This window comes from Myxine glutinosa, chromosome 9, assembly GCF_964187855.1.
Source record: "Myxine glutinosa chromosome 9, kmMyxGlut1.1, whole genome shotgun sequence".
Classification (NCBI taxonomy): domain Eukaryota; kingdom Metazoa; phylum Chordata; class Myxini; order Myxiniformes; family Myxinidae; genus Myxine; species Myxine glutinosa.
In genome coordinates, this window is record NC_136269.1 from 18,730,387 (window position 1) to 18,752,070 (window position 21,684).

The following is a 21,684-nucleotide window of genomic DNA, read 5'->3' on the forward strand; positions in this document are numbered from 1 at the left end:
CCGTTGTCTCTTAGGTTTATAGTGTCCTCTGCCAAGAAACATACCTTCACCCTTATAGTATGGTGAAAGGTACATGCCTTCCCCATTTTTTGTAATTATTTTATATTTTCCCAACTCGTGTTTTCTCACAATCATCGTATTTATTTATTGGAAAACTTCACATCGGTGAATTCTGATGGATATAATTTCTTCATTAAAGGAAATCATATGATTATCTTGATCGGTTATCCAAAAATTTACTCTGTATATGGTTTTTCCTGACACAGGTAAATAGACAAGATTTTTTGGTTCCATATTGAATTTATAACCAATCGGGGTTGAGTATGCACTGAATGAAAATATTGTATTTGTTCTTATTCCATCATTATAAGCACCATCAATCAAATCACAATGAATTAATACCGAATTTATACCGGAGGATATTTGAATAACATTATCACTGTAAAACATCCTGTTAGTTTCAATCTTTTTTGAAGAGAAACCTAATAGCTCTCTGAATGAATTTATCAATCGTGAAATCAACTTTATAATTTTTTTAAGTTTCATAGTTGATTTTGAAGTATGTTTTTTAATATCTATTGCAATATTTTTTGATTCATCACCTTGGGCTTTCATAAGGCGAGAAATTTCAGAAGATATTTGAGAAATCTCATATGCTCCGGGTGAAACTGTTATAGTTTTATATCCCCTTCCTGAATTATAACTAAACTTGTTGTTTTTCTCTGTGATATTAAACAAGGTATTATAAGTTTCCATTGACAATAAAGATGCCTCATATTCTTTTGTGGGGTCAAGTTGCAGTGGGTAAGGGAATGAAACTGTGTAATCACTTGTTGTGAAATTAAAACTAAGAATTGTGCTTCTCATCTTATTTAATATGTAATAAAATATATTTGTATTGACATTTATTAATTATTTTCATATTCATCAACTGGTCTAAAATGGCTGAGGCTTCATTAAAACAATTGTTGTTTCCAGTCTTCTTACTACCCAACAGCAATAATAGCCTATTAACCAAATGTGATGGGTCATTTGGAAGAAAGCTAACACCCGAACCCGAGGCTAAACCAAGCTTGCTTAAAGCATCAATAATATATTTCCCCTTCTCATTCTTCCTTCTTCTACCAACAACAAAAACTCCATAATCAAGTGAATCTAGTAAATCAATATACGTATACTCTATCATCTTCATTTTTTATATCCAATGGTTCATTGAAATATGTTGAATCACCCCTCATACTTGTTTCTTGTTTTCCATCTTTTGTTAGAAGAAACAATAATCTCTGGAGTTAATTTAACATTTGGTTGAGCAGAGCTTAAGAACACCAATTCATCATTATGTATCAATACCTTTTCTTTCACAAGATAGAACTGTGCTGCTTCTTCTGTTGGTGGTCGTTTTTGAACCCGCCGAATATTCATTGTTTAGAAGAGCCTTCACAATAAAATTGGGGGGTTGATTTGTCTCCTCAAGTTGCCGGAATAATCCTTCATCATCATATTCTAATTCTCCAAGTTCTTGCTCTGTCATTTGACTAAAATCTTCGAGCATTCGAAGTTTTTTCGGAGTATATTCTATCGTGGGAGTTGTAGAAGAAATCGTTTTTTGTTGAGTTTTTAAAAGTAGTTTGAAAATTTTCTCTTGTTTTCTTTCAAAGGCTTCTTCACCAGTTAGTTTTTGTCTCAGTTTCTTCTTTATCACTTCCTGTTGTTTAACTACTTTTGAAACTAACTCCTGATGTTCCTTAAATATTCTTGCTCTTTCTTGAGCATTCATTTATTTATTTTAAAAATATCATTTACTGAATTGTAAAGGTGAATCGAAATTTTTTCCTTTACTTTATCATTAAAGTAGATGTGTTCAAATAAATCCTTTTCTTTAAATATTTTATCAAATTCTTTATTAGCATTAATACGAGTTGTAATTTCTTCTTCACTAATACTCGTATCTCTGCTTTTCATACGTTGGCATTGAGTTTCTTCATCAACATCAAAACCAAATGATAAAACCTTAACTCCAGTATCACTCAGATGTTTCATAATTTATCTCATTCATTCTGGATTCGTTTCTAAAATCCCAAGATCACCAGATTTTAGTTTCTTGAACTCTCTTACAATGCGAATATTTTGTTGTGCCAAGAGAGACCTCCTCAAATATTTGACCTTCGTTCCTCAACCACATATGTTCCTCCATTGTAATGTAGTAATAATCTTCACCTTCTACTTCTCCTGGTCGCATTGCTCTGGTTGTTGTACGATAAATAATGGGGTGTTTTTTAATAAAGGCTTACAATCTTTTCAGTTTTACTATTCAAGAGCTTAGATTTATGAAAGTTTTTTTCCTGAAGCATATTTACCCACAAGATTAATAATAATAGTTGTCATTTATGTGTGTAATTATTTATATATATAAAAAATATCAGTTCGTATCTCATCTTGTTTCACAACAATATATTTATATTTTCCAATCGTGTGTTTCATGTGAGCCTCAAATTCTTTTTTGCTACTTAACATAGAGCAATTGTCTCTCCAAAAATTATTTATATCTATTGAATTTAACTTGAATAAAATAAAGGTATTGGCATTGTTTCTTATTGAGCAAGGAGGGAGTTGAAGGTATGATTGACTGAGATAATACAATTACAAGAAGAATGTCTCCCTCTTGTATAGTAGCTATCCATAACCGTTTGGTTTCTCTCATTAACACAACCATCAAAGATAACGAGGTTCTTTTCTGATTTATCTAAATCTTGGGGTGAAGGTATATCATCCGTATTATCACTGAGAATACAAGTTATGGGTTTTGGTTTCGGTTTTGATTTCTGTGTATCACAAAATAGTTGTATTATATCCTCAATGTTATAATCATTTAGTTTGTTTTGAAGTTTAAATAAACCGATAATGTCTTCCTTTTTAAGACCCGCATTAAAACCTTGTGATAGTAGTTGATACTCGGGTTGAAAACTTGACTTTGTGAAAATTATTAAATTATTATAATCTAAAAAGTTGGGGGTAAAGAGCATCTTTAAAAGCAAACAGGTTTTTCCACAACTACTTGTACCAGCTATTAGACATCTTCATGAATTTGGAAGATTTTTATGGTTGTTAAATTTTATCTTATTTTCCCAAACGGGTAAAAAAAATCATTCATTTATATATTTGGAAAACAAGTCATCTAATTTTTAATAACCTTTTTTAGAAACTCTATATTTTATCCTGAGTTCGGGTTTCTTTTCAAGATCATCCATTATTTTATTTATATAGTATCTTGTATTAAAATTTCCTTTAAAATTATTTAGAATAATAAATATCATTAAACCCCTATGCCTATACATTTCCTCAATACAAATAGTCTCTTCCCTTGTAAGAAATGGTGTATTCTCATCATAATACTTAACATTCATCTCTCTTATTAATCTTGTAAAGTAATTCATTTTTGGTTCTAATTTAAAAGTTATATTTCTTTTTATATTTTTTATCATCATTAATTAAAAGATAATCACAGAATAAACATTGTTTATGGGCTTTTGACTCTGTATTTAATCCCACTTTATCACAAACTGGACAATTCTCTAATTTATCATATGGAGAATCAGGGAATTCAAGAGGCTCAATATCTGGTATGTCGTTTGGATTTATCATATTTATATCGTAAAAGATTACTTAAACTAAAAATCATCAGTATAAATAGTAGTAGTAGTAGTAGTAGTAGTTGTATCATCTTCATCGGTATCTTCATCTTCATCATCTGTAAAACTACTTTCATAGCTATCATTAGAACACAAACTCTCACTATCATAACTGTCTTCTGTTCCAATAGAGGTACTATCATCACTATCATACTCCCCAAAGTCTTCACTTGAATAATGACTCATATTTAATTCGCAGAAAAAAACATTACCATCTATATCCACATACTTTTTCTCATTAACAGATTCAACTACTATATCTATAATATTAAAGGTAATTTTAAAATGGTTCCTAACTACTATTGAGCGAAATGACATTTCTCCTGTTATATTAACATCTTTCATTTCATAAAGATTAACATCTTTCGGCTTATTAAAGAATATAGAAATTTCACCGTGTTGTGTTTAGAGCTAATAGTTTTACCCTCCTTTTTAATAGCTTCAGGAAAAAGAGTTTTGTTTTTTGATACTTTAACATCTTTCATTACCTCCTCTAGTTTGTTAAAGATGTCCATAAATAGTGGTGAAACTTTTGTTGTAACTACTTTAATTGACGACTTCCCAAAGACAGAGAATGCTCTTCCTTTAAAAGAGATTGAGAAGCTCATATTATTCTTCATAATAGGTTTAATCCAAAAGTTATTGTAATCATCTTTGTTCAGTTTTACATCAGTACAATATATTTCAGTATCCTTTTTAAATGAGGAAATTGATTGACATTTGTCTTTTGTGTTTTGAAACATTGTATTCATTAAGTAAAAAAGTTAGAGGGTTAAACAGTCTCCTCCAAAATAAAAATTGAAAAATAAGGTCTAAAACCTTAAACAGTCTCCTCCAAGGAGCCATACTAATTTGGAATTATGCCAAGAACTGATTTTTTTTATTTTAAGCGAAAAAGTATCTATAAATTACCACGAGATTTTCATCAAGTTTTTTACTATATAAATATGGTGAATAAACGTATTGCGACGTTTGTAATCGTGAATGTCATAAGCGTGCTTTGGCACGTCATCTAAAAACAAAAAGGCAGAGACGAAATGCGGGAGAACAACCTCCTGTGTCTAATGTTAAACACTGTGATGTCTGCTCTAGGGATGTCTCAAAGATATGTTATAACAAACACCTTACCACAAAAAAGCATGGACGAAATGCAGGAGAACTACCTCCTGTGTCTAATGTTAAACACTGTGATGTATGCTCTGAGGACATTAAATGGGGAGGCTTTAAATCTCACTTTCAATCACACAAACACAAGAAGAAGGAAGAGTCAGTTAGATACTCTATTAAAACTCTGATGGAGCATTTAAGGGACATATTATTAAGATAAGGGTTTTTGAGTTTGGAACTCCTGGACCAAAATCAATAGCTGATGCGATTGAGATGGTTAAACCTGCTGTTGAAACACTTATAAAAGATACGTTGACTGAGGTGAAAACTTTAAAGTTTTATATGGGGGTAAAAATGGGTATTTTAAAAGATGGTGTTGAAGAAACTCCTTATATGAGAACAGTCCCTCACTTTATCACATCATTCCAAGATTTCTTATCATCAGGTGTTTATGGTGAACTTATAAAACAGGAGCATGATGTTGATAATACTGTGGTGGGCAGTGGATATAGCATTAGTAAAATCATTTTCCGAGATATACACATTCTAAAATCAGACCCTCTTCGTGCTTCTTCTTGTATTGATTTACCAAGAGAAATTAAACTTTAAAAAGCAGTTGTTAATGTTCAAAACAAAGATAATAAATGTTTCCTATGGTATGTTCTCACTCACCTTCATCCCCCACATTGCAAAGCGGAGAGAGTATCTCATTATAAGAAACTAGCAGAAGTACCCGGCATTGCCGGGCGGGGGAGGGGAGGGGAGGGGAACGGGGGGGGAGGGGGGAACGGGGGGAGGGGAGAAGAGTGGGAGGGGGAGGGGGAGAGGGGAGAAGAGGGGGGGATGGGGTGGGTGAGGGATGGGAGGGGTGGGAGGAGGTTCGGGGTGGGAGGGGGGAGGGGGTAGGAGGGGGGAGGGGTGGGAGCGGGGGAGAGGGGGGAGGGGAGGACGGGAGGAGGGGGAAGGGGAGGGGGGAGGGGGGAGGGGAGAGGGAAGAGGGGGGGATAGGGAGGGTGAGAGATGGGAGGGTGAGGGATGGGAGTGGGAAGGGGGTGGGAGGGGGGAGGGGGAGGGGGAGGGGGTGGGAGGGGGGAGGGGGAGGGGGGGACCCGGCAGAAGTACCCAGCATTGCTGGGCGGGGGAGGGGAGGGGAGGTGAGGGGGGGAGGGGAGAAGGGTGAGGGGGGGAGGGGAGAAGGGTGGGGGAGGGGGAAAAGGGAGGGGGAGGGGAGATGGGGTAGGGTGGAGGGGGAAGGGAGGGGGAAGGGAGGGGGAGGGGGGAGGGGGAAGGGAGGGGGAGGGGGAAAGGGAGGGGGAGGGGGGAGGGGGAAAGTGAGGGGGAGGGGGAAAGGGAGGGGGATGGGGGAGGGGTAGGGTGGAGGGGGAAGGGAAGGGGGGATGGAGGGGGGAGGGGGAAGTGGGAGGGAAGGGGATGGCCAGTCAACAATGACGTTGCAGTGCTCATGGTCGGAGAGCAGCACAACAATCGGACATAGTCCTGCATATTCGCAACAGCACGAAGCGGATTTTGGAGACTCACCGATCCTGTGACGTCCTCCAGTACCGGCGTTGCCAGGCGGGGGAAGGGAGACCCGTACATTCCCAACCCGTACATTCGCCCTCTCGACTCAAGCTCACTCGGACAAAAGCCTCGCACAAATTACACCATGAAGGCCCAATGGTCATGTCTATGCCACAAATCACGGGCGCACTGAATTGAAAATATATAGAACGCTCATACTCCGTGAAAAGTGAAGCCGCCGTGTCGCCATCTTGGTCAGCACGATTCGACCAACTTGCTTCACGGATCTCGTTTTGTGCGGCAATAATCTGCTCCAATCGGTTACGGAAGGGTTGTGGAAAGACGTTTCACAGCTGTTTCAAAGACATTTAATTCATATCGCACAAAATCGATACAAAACACGCATAAAAGGTGAAAAAACATGTGACGTGTGACGGGATGGAACATCACGTGATCGCTCTGAGCGAATCAGTCTGGCAGTGGTAATCGAACATCACGTGATCGCTCTGAGCGAATCAGCGAGCTGCTCTGGAACCGGCTGAGATTAGCGGGTACTTCGCTGAAATGCGCTGAGGTAAATATGAATAAAAAATATGGATCGTCAAATATTTTGAGTTCGGCCATGTTCGTCCCACACTCAATGGCCATGTCTATGTCAAATGTCAAGCACGTAAGCCTCTCCGTTTAGGAGTCTATCGGTAACATTACACACACACACACACACACACACACACACACACACACACACACACACACAAACTGTGTTTTATATATATAGATATGAGAATATGCTAAATGTTAAAGATTTAAAATTTCCAATGTCTTCAATAGATATTTCTAAATTTGAAAAGATGAATAATATATCTATTAATGTATATGGATTAACGGATACAAACAAAGTTCAGATAGTAAAAATTTCTGATAATATAAATAATGAAACACATATTGACCTTCTCTACTTTGGTTCGAAAGAAAATCACATTATGCTTTCATCAAAAATTTATGAAGATTAATCACTTCACAAGTAATCAATAAAAAATGTAAAACATATCCATGTATGCAATGCCTCAATTTATTTCAAACAAAAGAATGATTAGATCGATCAACATCACTTGCATCATCAACATCATCTCTGCTCACCTTCACTCCTTCATTCCTCTTTTCTCCCACCTCTGGAATAAACTCCCTCACTCTCTTCAATCCCACTCCTCCCTCCAGGTCTTTAAAACGGCTGTTCACCACCATCTCTTATCTTCCCCAATCCAAAACCTTGATCTTTTCTACCCCCGCTAATTTCACCCCAAATCCACTTTTTTGAGGTGACTTTTGACTTCTTTCCTGGAAGTCCTTGGTGTCCTTGCGTTTTATACCTATCCTGCCTCCCCCCAGGCCATCTCCCTCCCACACATCTCCCAATGTCACTGCTCTCAAATGTTGTGTTTGTGTGCTTCCTCCCCTTCTCTCCCCATTTTGTCGACCGCTCCCCTTTTTATATACTTTGTTTGCTTGTTTGTTTGATTTGTTTGTTTGATAAATGTTAGCTCTTTCACGAGCCTCGACTCTGTATACAAAAAAAAAAAAAAAATTCAAAATATTGTAGTAATCATAAATCAACTGTAATAAATATGCCAAAAGCAGGATCGGGTATATCATTCAAAGATTTCAACAAATCCATAAAACATCTGTTTGTATGCTGACTTTGAAAGTATCCTTGAAAAGATGGATGCTGCTTCTCCAGACCCTCAAGAGCCTTACACAAACAAATATCAAAAACATACTCCTTGTGGTTTCTGTTATTATATCAAATCATCCGTAGGTGATAAATACAACAAGTTAGAACTTTATAGAGGAGAAGATGCCTCTCGTGAGTTTGTAAAACGACTGGAGAAAGACTGTGTTCGATTAACCAAGATAATGAGAGAAACCAATAAACCAATGTCCTTAACAAAAGAAGAGAAAAAAAAGTTTAGACAACCAAAGGTTGTATGTCATATTTATGATGAGAAAATTGATAAAGGGTTAAAGGTTAGAGACCATCGTCATCTCACTGGCAAATATAGAGGTCCAGCTCATCAAAGTTGTAATATTAATTATAAACTCCCCTCTTTCATCCCAGTCTTTCTTCACAATAACGCTCATTATGATACACATCTATTTATAAATGAACTTTCAAAGACATCTGGAGTCATTTCAGCAATTCCTAACACAGATCAGAAATACATTTCATTCACAAAAACAATTCCTACATCTCCGTTAACTCATATCTGGTTTCTTGATACGTTTAAATTTATGGCAAGTCCATTATCTAACTTGGTATCAAATATTTAAAACTTTCCGAGTCTTTCAGAGTGTTTCATAAATCAAGAAGAGATTGAACTCTTATCACAAAAGGGTATATATCCATATGATTTCTGGATTCATTTGAGAGATTTGAAGAAACACAACTTCCCTCAAAATAAAATTTTTATAATGAGTTAAATAAAAGTCATATAACTGATAAAGATTATACTTAAGCACAAAATGTTTGGAAAAAGTTTAATATAAAGAACCTTGGAGAGTATCATGATTTGTATCTTAAAACTGATGTCCTACTATTGGCTGATGTATTTGAGACTTTTATAACCGTCTGTCATAATAAAAATTCTTATGGATGAGACTCCGCTCACTATCACACTGCGCCTGGTTTGGCTTGGAGTGCTATGTTAAAAATGACAAAACAGGGTTTGGATTTAATCAGTGGTGTGGATATGCTCTTGATGATAGAAAAGGCTAAGAGAGCGGGAATATCTCAAGTATGTTCGAGTAGATATGGTAAAGCCAACAACAAATATCTTTCTAATTATGATACTATAAAAGATAGTTCTTATTTGATGTATTATGATGCTAATAATTTGTATGGATGGGCTATGTCTCAAGCCCTACCTTATGGAGATCTTAAGTGGGTTAAAGAGAAAGATTATGAAAAGGTTTTACAGGATATCGTTATCTCTACACAAAAAGAATTGGATAAAGCTAAAATTGGATATTATTTTGAGGTTGATTTGAAATATCCTGAAGAACTTCAGAATAAACAGAAAGATCTTCCTTATGCTCCTGATAAAGAAAGCCCAAGAAAAGAATGGTTAAGTGATTATCAACAATCATTTAATACCAAAGGTAAATCAACAGAGAAATTACTTACTTCATTACATATGAATATGAATGAATGAATGATCGTTTTAAGGCCATTTTCCCTGCTAGAGCGGGGGTTAGCCTTGCGGGCCCCATGACAATCATGGTTCCCTGTTTGAGGCAATGTTTTTATGGCCGGATGCCCTTCCTGATGCCAAAAATTCATTACATTACATAATAAACATTACATTACATTCATTACATAATAAAGAAAATTATGTTTTACACCAAAGGAACTTGAGACAATATTTATCAGCAGGGTCAAGAATAAAGAAGATTCATAGAGTTTTAAAGTTTAACCAAAGTCATTGGTTGAAAACATATATTGATTTTAATACAAAGAGAAGAACAGAGACAGACATATTTTGAGAAGGACTTTTATAAATCGATGAATAATGCTGTATTTGGAAAGACAATGGAAAATGTTAGGAATAGACAAAACATAAGACTTGCTGCATCTTGGAAACAAGCAACAAAATTAATTAATAGACCCAATTTTCAAAGACCACAGGTGTTTTCAGAGAACTTTTGTGCTATCCATTTGGTTAAAGAGAGTATTGAAATGGATAAACCTATTTATATTGGAACATCAATTCTTGATTTATCAAAGTCATTAATGTATGATTACTTTTACTATAACTTAAGGAAGAAATATAATGATGTTAATCGACTTTATATGGATACAGATAGTTTTATTTTGAAAATTGATTCAGAAGATGTTTATTCAGATATGATTGATGATTTTGATATGTAAGCTACAAGTAATTACAAGCCGGGTGATAAGTTGTTTTCTTCAAAAAATAAAAAAGGTTATTGCAAAGTTTAAGGATGAATTGGGGGGTAAGGTAATGAGTGAATTTGTGGGATTGAGGTCTAAGGCTTATGCTTATAAATATATTGATAATAATATTGAAAAGAGTGATAAAAAGTTAAAAGGAATAAAGAAAAAGGTTATTAAAGAAACAAACTTTGAAAATTATTATAATTGTTTAACTTTAAAGAAAGAAGAGTTTAGAAAAATGAATATGATAAGCAGTTATAAACATCAATTATATTCAGAAGAGGTAAATAAGAAAGCTCTTGGAGTTTTTGATGATAAGAGGTTTATTTTAGAAAATGGAATTGATAGTGTCCCTTATGGGAGTGTTAAGTGTTAAGATAAATATAAGTGATAAGCAAAAGTGATAAGATATATATTGTTGCGCTTTTCCGAAGCCCGTTTCCTTACAAAGGGGGAGATTAAGCCCCTTTTTCTCTCTGGGTCTTCGAAACCTCGAGACTGAGTCGCCACTTCCAGGCAGACGTGGAAAAGGGTCTCGGGACAATTTCGCAAGTACCTTGAGTACCCACGCCGCAGCGGAAGCGGGGATCGAGTCTCGCACGAAGCACGTATGATTGCGTATGCCCGAGCGGATGGCGTACCATGTGACCCATGCTGTTACCTTGCTATTGAACCCGATTAGAGCGATCTAATTCGTACCATGCGAAGCCAATGATGGAAAACACAAGACGGTCGAATCAGAAGAAATAACAGGTTTATTTACACTATTTACAATGATTTGGAAGAAGAAGAGACACAGGGAAGTCTTAATCAGTCTTACTAAAACCCAGACAATGGGCCCACTTACACACACAGGGAGATGGAGGAAGAATGTTCGCGCGCCGAACGTGCCTCCTTCGGTCACTCCAGGAACAGCTCACCCGGCGTGGCCCTCTGGCGGTCACAGCACGTATCCCGGCGAAGGCAGGCAGGCGGGAAAATCCTCACGGCGCGTATATCGGCAAAGGCAGGCAGGCAGGAAAATACGTGCGTCTGTGGCCCGGTGCGGGTCGTCTTTACAGCGCGATTAATACTGCGCAGAGCGCGGGGAGCAGGGCAAGTTCGTATACGTGCGTCTCCTCTCGTAACTTCAGCTCATCACTCAGCGCTCAACTCCAGGTGGGAACTCAACTCACGTATTCTGCCAACTCCAGCTCATAACTGAGAACTCAACTGAGGTGGGGGCTCTGGGCACAGGTTTATATTGCCCCGCCCTAGCCCGAATCAAATGTTCCAAACTCCGCCTTTTGCCGCAGTGGTAAGTCACTCCCCTTGAGCCCTGATTGGCGGCTCCCGTTTACCGTTGGCTCCTCCTCCGCCTTCCTTAGGCCTTCGTCGACTTGTTCAGGCCTGCCTCGTGGCATTTCGCGCCAAAACCAAAAGCATCGAGGCATCGTAAGGGGACCTAATTCTCATTATCCTACTCAACGCAAAACTAAACACAGGAAAGGTCTACGCTTACATTTACGAAGAAATAACTGAGCTTAAACGAGGCTATATGTTGTAGTGTAACTAACTAGTAGGGGAAATTAACCTATATTATAAAAACACAAAACCGCAACAATATACAGACTTGGCATTTAATATGGCATTTTTTTTTTTTCTTGACTTGGGTTTCCTTTCTGAACTCAGAATATCAATCTGGTGAGTTTCTTTTATGCTTCGGTGATTTATTTGTTAAAAGAACCATGTCACTGATTGTCTGTCGCAACAAGAAGTCAATAACAGGATTATATCGCAGGTGACGTAACAAAATGTACGGGCAGGTACATTTGACGATTGGCTTCACAATCGGGTATACAAGGGTTGTTGCGTTCTGTATTAGTGGAAAACAACTGCTGCACGTCTACAAAAGTTATTGCCGCTTCCTCTGGAGATGGTCCGTCAACTCGACAATGCTGTTTGTCATGGAGTGGTGGCTTTACGAAATTCCGGCATGAAACAGTGTGCTATTGCTCGGCAGTACGGCATCACTCAAGGTCAGGTGTCAAAGATCCCGAAACGAAATGCTCAGAGGGGTGTTCCTCCTCCAATATCGAGGCCAGGACGTCCCCGCAGAACCACAAGGAGGGATGATCGCCAGCTGCACCGGTTAGTCTGCAATGGCCGTACCAAGTCAGCTAATCGGCTTAGGGCTGAGTGGCAGCAACTGACAAATGTGCCTGTATCCAGAAGGCTAGTCAATCAACGACTGGTTCAAGCAGGCTATCGGCCAGGCGTCCCCTGAGAAAGCCACGCCTGACAAGACAACACCGCCAGCGCCGATTGCAGGGGGTCAGAGAGCACCGTCAATGGCAGCCAGGACACTGGAATCACGTGACCTTCAGTGACGAGTCTAGATTTCTGGTCTATCGTCAAGATGGCCATGTCCGAGTGCGCAGACAAGTGCATGAAGCCCACAACGAAGATTGTATAGTGCCAAGAGTCCAAGCTCGAGGTGGTGGGGTGACCGTTTGGGCTGCTTTTCATGCAGGGGGCAAAACTGACCTGGTTGTTCTGAATGGAAACCTGAACCAGTTCAAGTACAGGGTCATTCTGGAAGAAAAATTGCTTCCATTTGCTCGTGTAGCCTTTCGAGGAAACTTTGTCTTCCAAGATGACAATGCACGGCCTCATCGTGCTCGCATGATCCAATACTTTCTTGCTGACCGTGGTGTAGAGCATATGGAGTGGCCTGCCATTTCCCCGGATATGAATCCGATAGAGAACTTGTGGGCAGAATTAACGCGTCAGCAGACTATTGTCACTGCATGGCAAGCGATTCCTGTCCAAACCTTGGCAAATCTCGTGAACAGCATGCCTCGACGTGTACGTGCTCTCCTGAATGCTCGTGGGGGTTACACGAAGTACTGAACTGTAATTTTACTGTCCGTAATCCCAGTCATAATTTAGCTTTTGTTTTTGTTGAAATTTTTTTTGGCTAATGTGCAAAATAAAGAGATACTTCTGGAAAACGTACAGAAGTTTAACACAGTACTGTCCGTGAATTGAGTTCGATATCAGTTTACATCACTTTCAAGGATCAATTTATTTGCTTCGAAATGTCAAATGTGGTTTTTGTTTCTTTTAAAGGTCACATTAAAAAAATCTAGAATAATTTCAACATTAAATTCCAATGAACTTTTGGTTCTAAGTCATCTTGAAAAGTAAGTTCACCCCCACAAAAAAAATATTCCATATTAAATGCCAAGTCTGTATATATATATATATATATATATATATATATATATATATATATATATATATATATATGATAAGATAAATATATGTGATAAGATAAATATATGTGATAAGATAAATATATGTGATAAGATAAAAAGGGGGGTTAGGGATTTTAACGGGCTACCACCGCCTTTTTTACTAATATATAAATGATAGAACCAAGCAATAACCAAACCAAAGAGTGGAGAAAACAACAACCTTGGTATTTAAATGGAAAACATCATGAATGTGAGAAATAGCAAATAGGTCTTATTGAAGAAATAACAGGGGTAAAAGTAGATAAAACAAATAAGCGAAAAAATTTAAATACGAATAAGTTGGAGTCTCTGGGAGGTAATATCCTAGAGTGGACAAAAACGTTGATGGTTGCCAAGAGATTGGGGGGAAAATAATTTCCTATATGTAATCTCAAAATGGTATGTGGCACTGGAGGATTTCAGACAAGGTCATTAAGAGAAGTTTATTATTTCATATCAGCTCAACAGCGCTACCTGAACTGAGAGTTGAATTCTAATATAACATTTGTCAATATTCTGGATGGTGATTGTTCTTTCAAGAAAATTAAGCTATTACCTAAAAATGAAACACAAATATTCGTTGGGTCTCTGCATAATAATAATAATAATAATAATAATAATAATAATAATAATAAAGGAGTCTTATATAGCCCCATCAAGCAGAGTAAACTACCCTCATGGCGCTTATGAGTATAATGAAAAATGGGGATAGTTAATAAGTTAAATGCAGGCGTGAGTCAACAGCTTAATTTTCCCCATTGACTTCAATGTTATATTTAATGTGTTTTAGTAGTTGGGTCTAATGACGATTTAATATTTGTAGATGGGTTGCCCTCAAAAAGAGGGTGAAATCTAGGTGAAAAACAGAGTTAGTAAGTTTTTTTTAGCTCTTTCCCCATTGACTCCAATGTTAAATTTGAAGGTGAGCCAGAACCTCCCTTTTCCTACAACTACTAGCTTTACTTTTATATTAGTACAAGCTTTACTTCTATACGAGCACTGGCTTTACTTCTATACTAGCACTAGCTTTACTTTTATACTAGTACTAGCTTTACTTTTATACTAGTACTAGCTTTACTTCTATACTGGCACTAGCTTTACTTCTAACTGGCACTAGCTTTACTTTTATACTAGTACTAGCTTTACTTCTATACTGGCACTAGCTTTACTTTTATATGAGCACGAGCGTTACTTCTATACTAGCACTGGCTTTACTTTTATACTAGTACTAGCTTTACTTTCATACTAGTACTAGCTTTACTTTTATACTAGTACTAGCTTTACTTCTATACTGGCACTAGCTTTACTTTTATATGAGCACGAGCGTTACTTCTATACAAGCACTGGCTTTACTTTTATATTAGTACAAGCTTTACTTTCATACTAGTACTAGCTTTACTTCTATACTGGCACTAGCTTTACTTTTATACTAGTACTAGCTTTACTTTTATATGAGCACGAGCGTTACTTCTATACAAGCACTGGCTTTACTTTTATATTAGTACTGGCTTTACTTTTATATTAGTACTAGCTTTACTTCTATATTAGTACTAGCTTTACTTCTATACTAGTACTAGCTTTGCTTCTATACTAGTACTAGCTTTACTTCTATACTGGCACTAGCTTTACTTTTATACTAGTACTAGCTTTACTTCTATACTGGCACTAGCTTTACTTTTATATGAGCACGAGCGTTACTTCTATACAAGCACTGGCTTTACTTTTATATTAGTACAAGCTTTACTTTTATACTAGTACTAGCTTTACTTCTATACTAGTACTAGCTTTACTTCTATACTAGCACTGGCTTTACTTCTATACTAGCACTAGCTTTACTTTTATACTAGTACAAGCTTTACTTCTATACTGGCACTAGCTTTACTTTTATACTAGTACTAGCTTTACTTCTATACTGGCACTAGCTTTACTTTTATACTAGTACTAGCTTTATTTCTATACTGGCACTAGCTTTACTTTACATGAGCACGAGCGTTACTTCTATACTAGCACTGGCTTTACTTTTATATTAGTACAAGCTTTACTTTTATACGAGCACGAGATTTACTTCTATACTAGCACTAGCTTTACTTTTATATTAGTACAAGCTTTACTTTCATACTAGCACTAGCTTTACTTTTATACTAGTACAAGCTTTACTTCTATGCTGGCACTAGCTTTACTTTTATACTAGTACTAGCTTTACTTCTATACTGGCACTAGCTTTACTTTTATATGAGCACGAGCGTTACTTCTATACTAGCACTGGCTTTACTTTTATATTAGTACAAGCTTTACTTTTATACGAGCACGAGATTTACTTTTATACTAGTACAAGCTTTACTTCTATACTGGCACTAGCTTTACTTTTATACTAGTACTAGCTTTACTTCTATACTGGCACTAGCTTTACTTTTATACTAGTACAAGCTTTACTTTTATACTGGCACTAGCTTTACTTTTATACTAGTACAAGCTTTACTTCTATACTGGCACTAGCTTTACTTTTATACTAGTACTAGCTTTACTTCTATACTGGCACTAGCTTTACTTTTATACTAGTACTAGCTTTATTTCTATACTGGCACTAGCTTTACTTTATATGAGCACGAGCGTTACTTCTATACTAGCACTGGCTTTACTTTTATATTAGTACAAGCTTTACTTTTATACGAGCACGAGATTTACTTCTATACTAGCACTAGCTTTACTTTTATATTAGTACAAGCTTTACTTTCATACTAGCACTAGCTTTACTTTTATACTAGTACAAGCTTTACTTCTATACTGGCACTAGCTTTACTTTTATACTAGTACTAGCTTTACTTCTATACTGGCACTAGCTTTACTTTTATATGAGCACGAGCGTTACTTCTATACTAGCACTGGCTTTACTTTTATATTAGTACAAGCTTTACTTTTATACGAGCACGAGATTTACTTCTATACTAGCACTAGCTTTACTTTTATATTAGTACAAGCTTTACTTTTATACGAGCACGAGATTTACTTTCATACTAGCACTAGCTTTACTTTTATATTAGTATAAGCTTTACTTTTATACGAGCACGAGATTTACTTCTATACTAGCACTGGCTTTACTTTTATATTAGTACTAGCTTTACTTTTATACTAGGGCATGCCCGTACTATATCTATATCTAAAATTATATCCCCCCCTCTATTTACATGAAATGGTTTGGTGCATGAAATGTTTTGGTGGATTCGCAACGCCAAAGCGAACGGCGAACGCTTTACATGAAATGGTTTGGTCCATGAAATGTGTTGGTCCATTCGCAACGCCAAAGCGAACGGCGAACGGCTTGCGAGTACAGTGACAATCCCCCCCCCCCCCCCCTCTATTTAGATGAAATGGTTTTTATTAGTTTTAAAACATAGTTTAACGCCAACATAGCGGCAACATAGTTTGCAAACGTGAAATAAATGAATACGCTCTCAAATGTGCCATCCGAGGCAGAGTGTGTTCGCCACGTTCGGCACACGCGATAGCTCGCTGCTCTCTGATTGGTTGAATCGTTTTTTGGACATAGCTCGGTAAGTAATTGTCCGATTAATATGAAACCTTGAAAAGGCACATCCTCGGGTCCCCAGCAATATACCTGGCAAGTTAAAAGTATATCGGACCCGTGGTTGTCGAGAAACAGCGGTCACAGACAAACAAACGTACAAACGTACAAACAAACAAACACACAGAGATTACTGGAATTATAGATAGATGAGCACGAGATTTACTTCTATACTAGCACTAGCTTTACTTTTATAGTAGTACAAGCTTTACTTTTATACTAGTACTAGCTTTACTTCTATACTGGCACTAGCTTTACTTTTATACTAGTACTAGCTTTACTTCTATACTGGCACTAGCTTTACTTTTATATAAGCACGAGCGTTACATCTATACTAGCACTGGCTTTACTTTTATATTAGTACAAGCTTTACTTTCATACGAACACTAGCTTTAGTTTTATACTCGTACTAGCTTTACTTTCATACTCGTACTAGCTTTACTTTCATACGAACACTAGCTTTACTTTTATACTCGTACTCGCTTTACTTTCATACTAGCACGAGCTTTACTTTTATACTCGTACTCGCTTTACTTTCATACTCGTACTAGCTTTACTTTCATACGAACACTAGCTTTACTTTTATACTCGTACTCGCTTTACTTTCATACTAGCACGAGCTTTACTTTCATACGAACACTAGCTTTACTTTTATACTCGTACTCGCTTTACTTTCATACTAGCACGAGCTTTACTTTTATACTCGTACTCGCTTTACTTTCATACTCGTACTAGCTTTACTTTCATACGAACACTAGCTTTACTTTTATACTCGTACTCGCTTTACTTTCATACTAACACGAGCTTTACTTTTATACTCGTACTCGCTTTACTTTCATACTCGTACTAGCTTTACTTTCATACGAACACTAGCTTTACTTTTATACTCGTACTCGCTTTACTTTCATACTAGCACGAGCTTTACTTTTATACTCGTACTCGCTTTACTTTCATACGAGCACGAGCTTTACTTTTATACTCGTACTCGCTTTACTTTCATACTAGCACAAGCTTTACTTTTATACTCGTACTCGCTTTACTTTCATACTAGCACGAGCTTTACTTTTATACTCGCACTAGCTTTACTTTCATACTAGCACGAGCTTTACTTTTATACTCGTACTAGCTTTACTTTCATACTCGTACAAGCTTTACTTTTATACTCGTACTCGCTTTACTTTCATACTAGCACGAGCTTTACTTTTATACTCGTACTAGCTTTACTTTCATACTCGTACTAGCTTTACTTTTATACTCGTACTCGCTTTACTTTCATACTAGCACTAGCTTTACTTTTATACTCGTACTAGCTTTACTTTTATACTCGTACTCGCTTTACTTTCATACTAGCACTAGCTTTACGTTTATACTCGTACTCGCTTTACTTTCATACTAGCACTAGCTTTACTTTTATACTCGTACTCGCTTTACTTTCATACTCGTACTCGCTTTACTTTCATACTAGCACGAGCTTTACTTTTATACTAGCACGAGCTTTACTTTTATACTCGTACTCGCTTTACTTTCATACTAGCACTAGCTTTACTTCTATACTGGCACTAGCTTTACTTTTATACTCGTACTTGCTTTACTTTATACTCGCACTAGCTTTACTTTCATACTAGTACTAGCGTTACTTTTATACTAGCACTAGCTTTCCTTTTATACTAGTATGAGCGTTACTTTCATACTAGTACTAGCTTTACTTTTTCACGAGCACTAGCTTTACTTTTATACTAGAACTAGCTTTTGGGTCTTCAGGGTCTTCATGGCCTTTTGGGTCCTCAGGGTCTTTTGGGTATTCTAGGACCTGTAGGTCTTTTGGGTCCTCGAGGTGTTTTGCATCCTCGGTGTCTTTTCAGTCATTGGTGTGTTCAGGGTATTTTGCGTCCTTTGTTTATTTTGGTTCCTCTGGGTTTTTTTAGGTCTTTGGGGTCTTTTGGGTCCTCTGGATCTTTTAGGTATTGTGGGTCTTTTGGGTCCTGTGGGTCTTTTGGGTCCTTGTGGTCTTTGGAGTCGTTGGGGTCTTTTATGTCCTCGGGAACATTGCATAATCGGGATCTTTTGGGTCCTCAAAGTCTTTTGGGTGTTTTGACTGTCGTGACCACACAGTCTTGTTAAAAAGATTGGCCTTTAAAACCCTACTGCAATCATCCTTACTAGCCGAAACCCGTGGAACATCCACGGAAGGGAGGATGTGGTGTATGGATAGAGTGTACCATTATGGATGGCATAGGGGATTTGCTTGTCCGAGTAAGAGTTAGGAAGAAAGATGAGAATGAAGAGTGCATATATGAACAATGATCGCCGACACTGGCACAAATGCATGCTCTGGATTGTCCACTTAGTGGACGGCTTGCTTTCACCTTCGCCTGTCCAATCAGCGGATGGCTTGCTTCGCCTTCGCCCAGCAGACGCCAATACGATGGCGTCGTAAGATGGCGTCGTATCGGCAGTTAATCGGATGCTTTTGGGCCCCAACGTCGGCTAATTCAGATTTTTCGAGTATGGCTGTACGTGATAAACAAAGAGTGCGGTTCGTAGATCGTAAATCCATTAGTGCCGTGGGCATCGGGTCACTGTGTGCAGCGTAAAAGGGATAACAAAGTCGAGTCCTTACGCTATTATTATATAGACTAGCCGAAACCCGTGGAACATCCACGGAAGGGAAGATGTGGTGTATGGATAGAGTGTACCATTATGGATGGCATAGGGGATTTGCTTGTCCGAGTAAGAGTTAGGAAGAAAGATGAGAATGAAGAGTGCGGATATGAGTGCGTATACGTAGAAATTATGGTAAACCCACCTGATGAGGTTAGCGTACACCGCGATCGACACCGGCACAAATGCATGCTCAGGATTGTCCACTCAGTGGACGGCTTGCTGTCGCCTTCGACTGTCCAATCAGCGGACGGCTTGCTTCGCCTTCGCCCAGCAGACGCCAATACGATGGCGTCGTAAGATGGCGTCGTATCGGCAGTTAATCGGATGCTTTTGGGCCCCAACGTCGGCTAATTCAGATTTTTCGAGTATGGCTGTACGTGATAAACAAAGAGCGCGGTTCGTAGATCGTAAATCCATTTGTGCCGTGGGCATCGGGTCACTGGGTGCGGCGTAAAAGGGATAACAAAGTCGAGTCCTTACGCTATTATTATATAGATAAAGGGGGACAGACACATCTGTGCAAACACACATTGTGTTTTATATGGTAGATTGTTGTTATCAGCTGTTAACAAAGAGATGCAAAAGTTTATCATACACAGGCAAGTCATGCAAATCTTCTCCTTTGACCTGGCTGGTTCACCTATGGCCGTTATGAAGCAGGTGATTTCGTGAAGAGCCTATTCACTTCGATGGAGGTGAGGGATGGAGCTTCCAAGGATTATTTGGGGTCTCTCTGCGTCTGCGTACGTGAATGGCACTGCCCCAAACTGCAAATTCGCCAGGCCAGGTGTGATCTCGCGATTTGCGTCATTTGCCCTGTTCATGACGTATCTGTACACACACTAGAATCAGTGACAGGTCAAGGAAGGTTACCTTGAAGGTGCAATAAACTTTTAAAGGGGGTTTATATGGACGTTTTGTACCTTAGGGTGGAAGACAATGATGACTTGGTAAAGCTTTTCGAAAAGCAGGAGGAGCAACTGATGGAGGAGTATGGCGAATTCTTCTTGGCAGAACTAATTGCTGCACAGGACAAAGATAACCACCTGGCTGTTGGTGCGGTAAGGATAAACAGCCAAACACTCATACGGGGCCTCATGTGAAGCAAACGTTCACATTTTGGTTAACTGATGTTTGATTGATGTATGTTTAAAAAAACCTTCATGTGTTTGTAGAACCTCTGGAGATAGGTTAACAAACCCTTCATGTGTTTGTCGAATATCTGGATGTAGGGTAACAAAACCTTCATGTGTTTGTCGAATATCTGGATGTAGGTTAACAAAACCTTCATGTGTTTGTCGAATATCTGGATGTAGGTTAACAAAACCTTCATGTGTTTGTCGAATATCTGGATGGAGGTTAACAAACCCTTCATGTGCTTGTAGAAGATATGGAGGTAGGTTAACAAAACGTTCATGTGTTTGCAGAATATCTGGATGTAGGTTAGAAAAACCTTCATGTGTTTGCAGAATATCTGGATGTAGGTTACCAAACCCTTCATGTGTTTGCAGAATATCTGGATATAGGTTAACAAACCCTTCATGTGTTTGCAGAATATCTGGATATAGGTTAACAACCCCTTCATGTGTTTGCAGAATATCTGGATATAGGTTAACAAACCCTTCATGTGTTTGCAGAATATCTGGATATAGGTTAACAAAAGCTTCATGTGTTTGTAGATGATCTGGATGTAGGTTAACAAAAGCTTCATGTGTTTGTAGATGATCTGGATGTAGGTTAACAAAAGCTTCATGCGTTTGTAGATGATCTGGATGTAGGTTAAGAAAATATTCATGTCCTTGCGGCCCATACAGCCAAAGACATTTTAGACAATAAATGCTACAATCTGGGGACACCACCTCTTTAAAATGTTATTGCTTAAAAGTTTAT

At 37.9% G+C, this 21,684-nt stretch overlaps 1 protein-coding gene across 1 annotated transcript in view; it reads left to right on the top strand.

Annotated features, from left to right (window-relative positions):
• CFAP61 (cilia and flagella associated protein 61) overlaps positions 1-21,684 on the top strand; it is a 258,248-nt gene that overhangs the window by 19,001 nt on the left and 217,563 nt on the right. The window contains exons 5-6 of the mRNA XM_078785078.1: positions 20,455-20,581; positions 20,723-20,855. Of these exons, the coding sequence (XP_078641204.1) occupies positions 20,455-20,581; positions 20,723-20,855 (260 nt within the window). The remainder of the gene's footprint in view (positions 1-20,454; positions 20,582-20,722; positions 20,856-21,684) is intronic.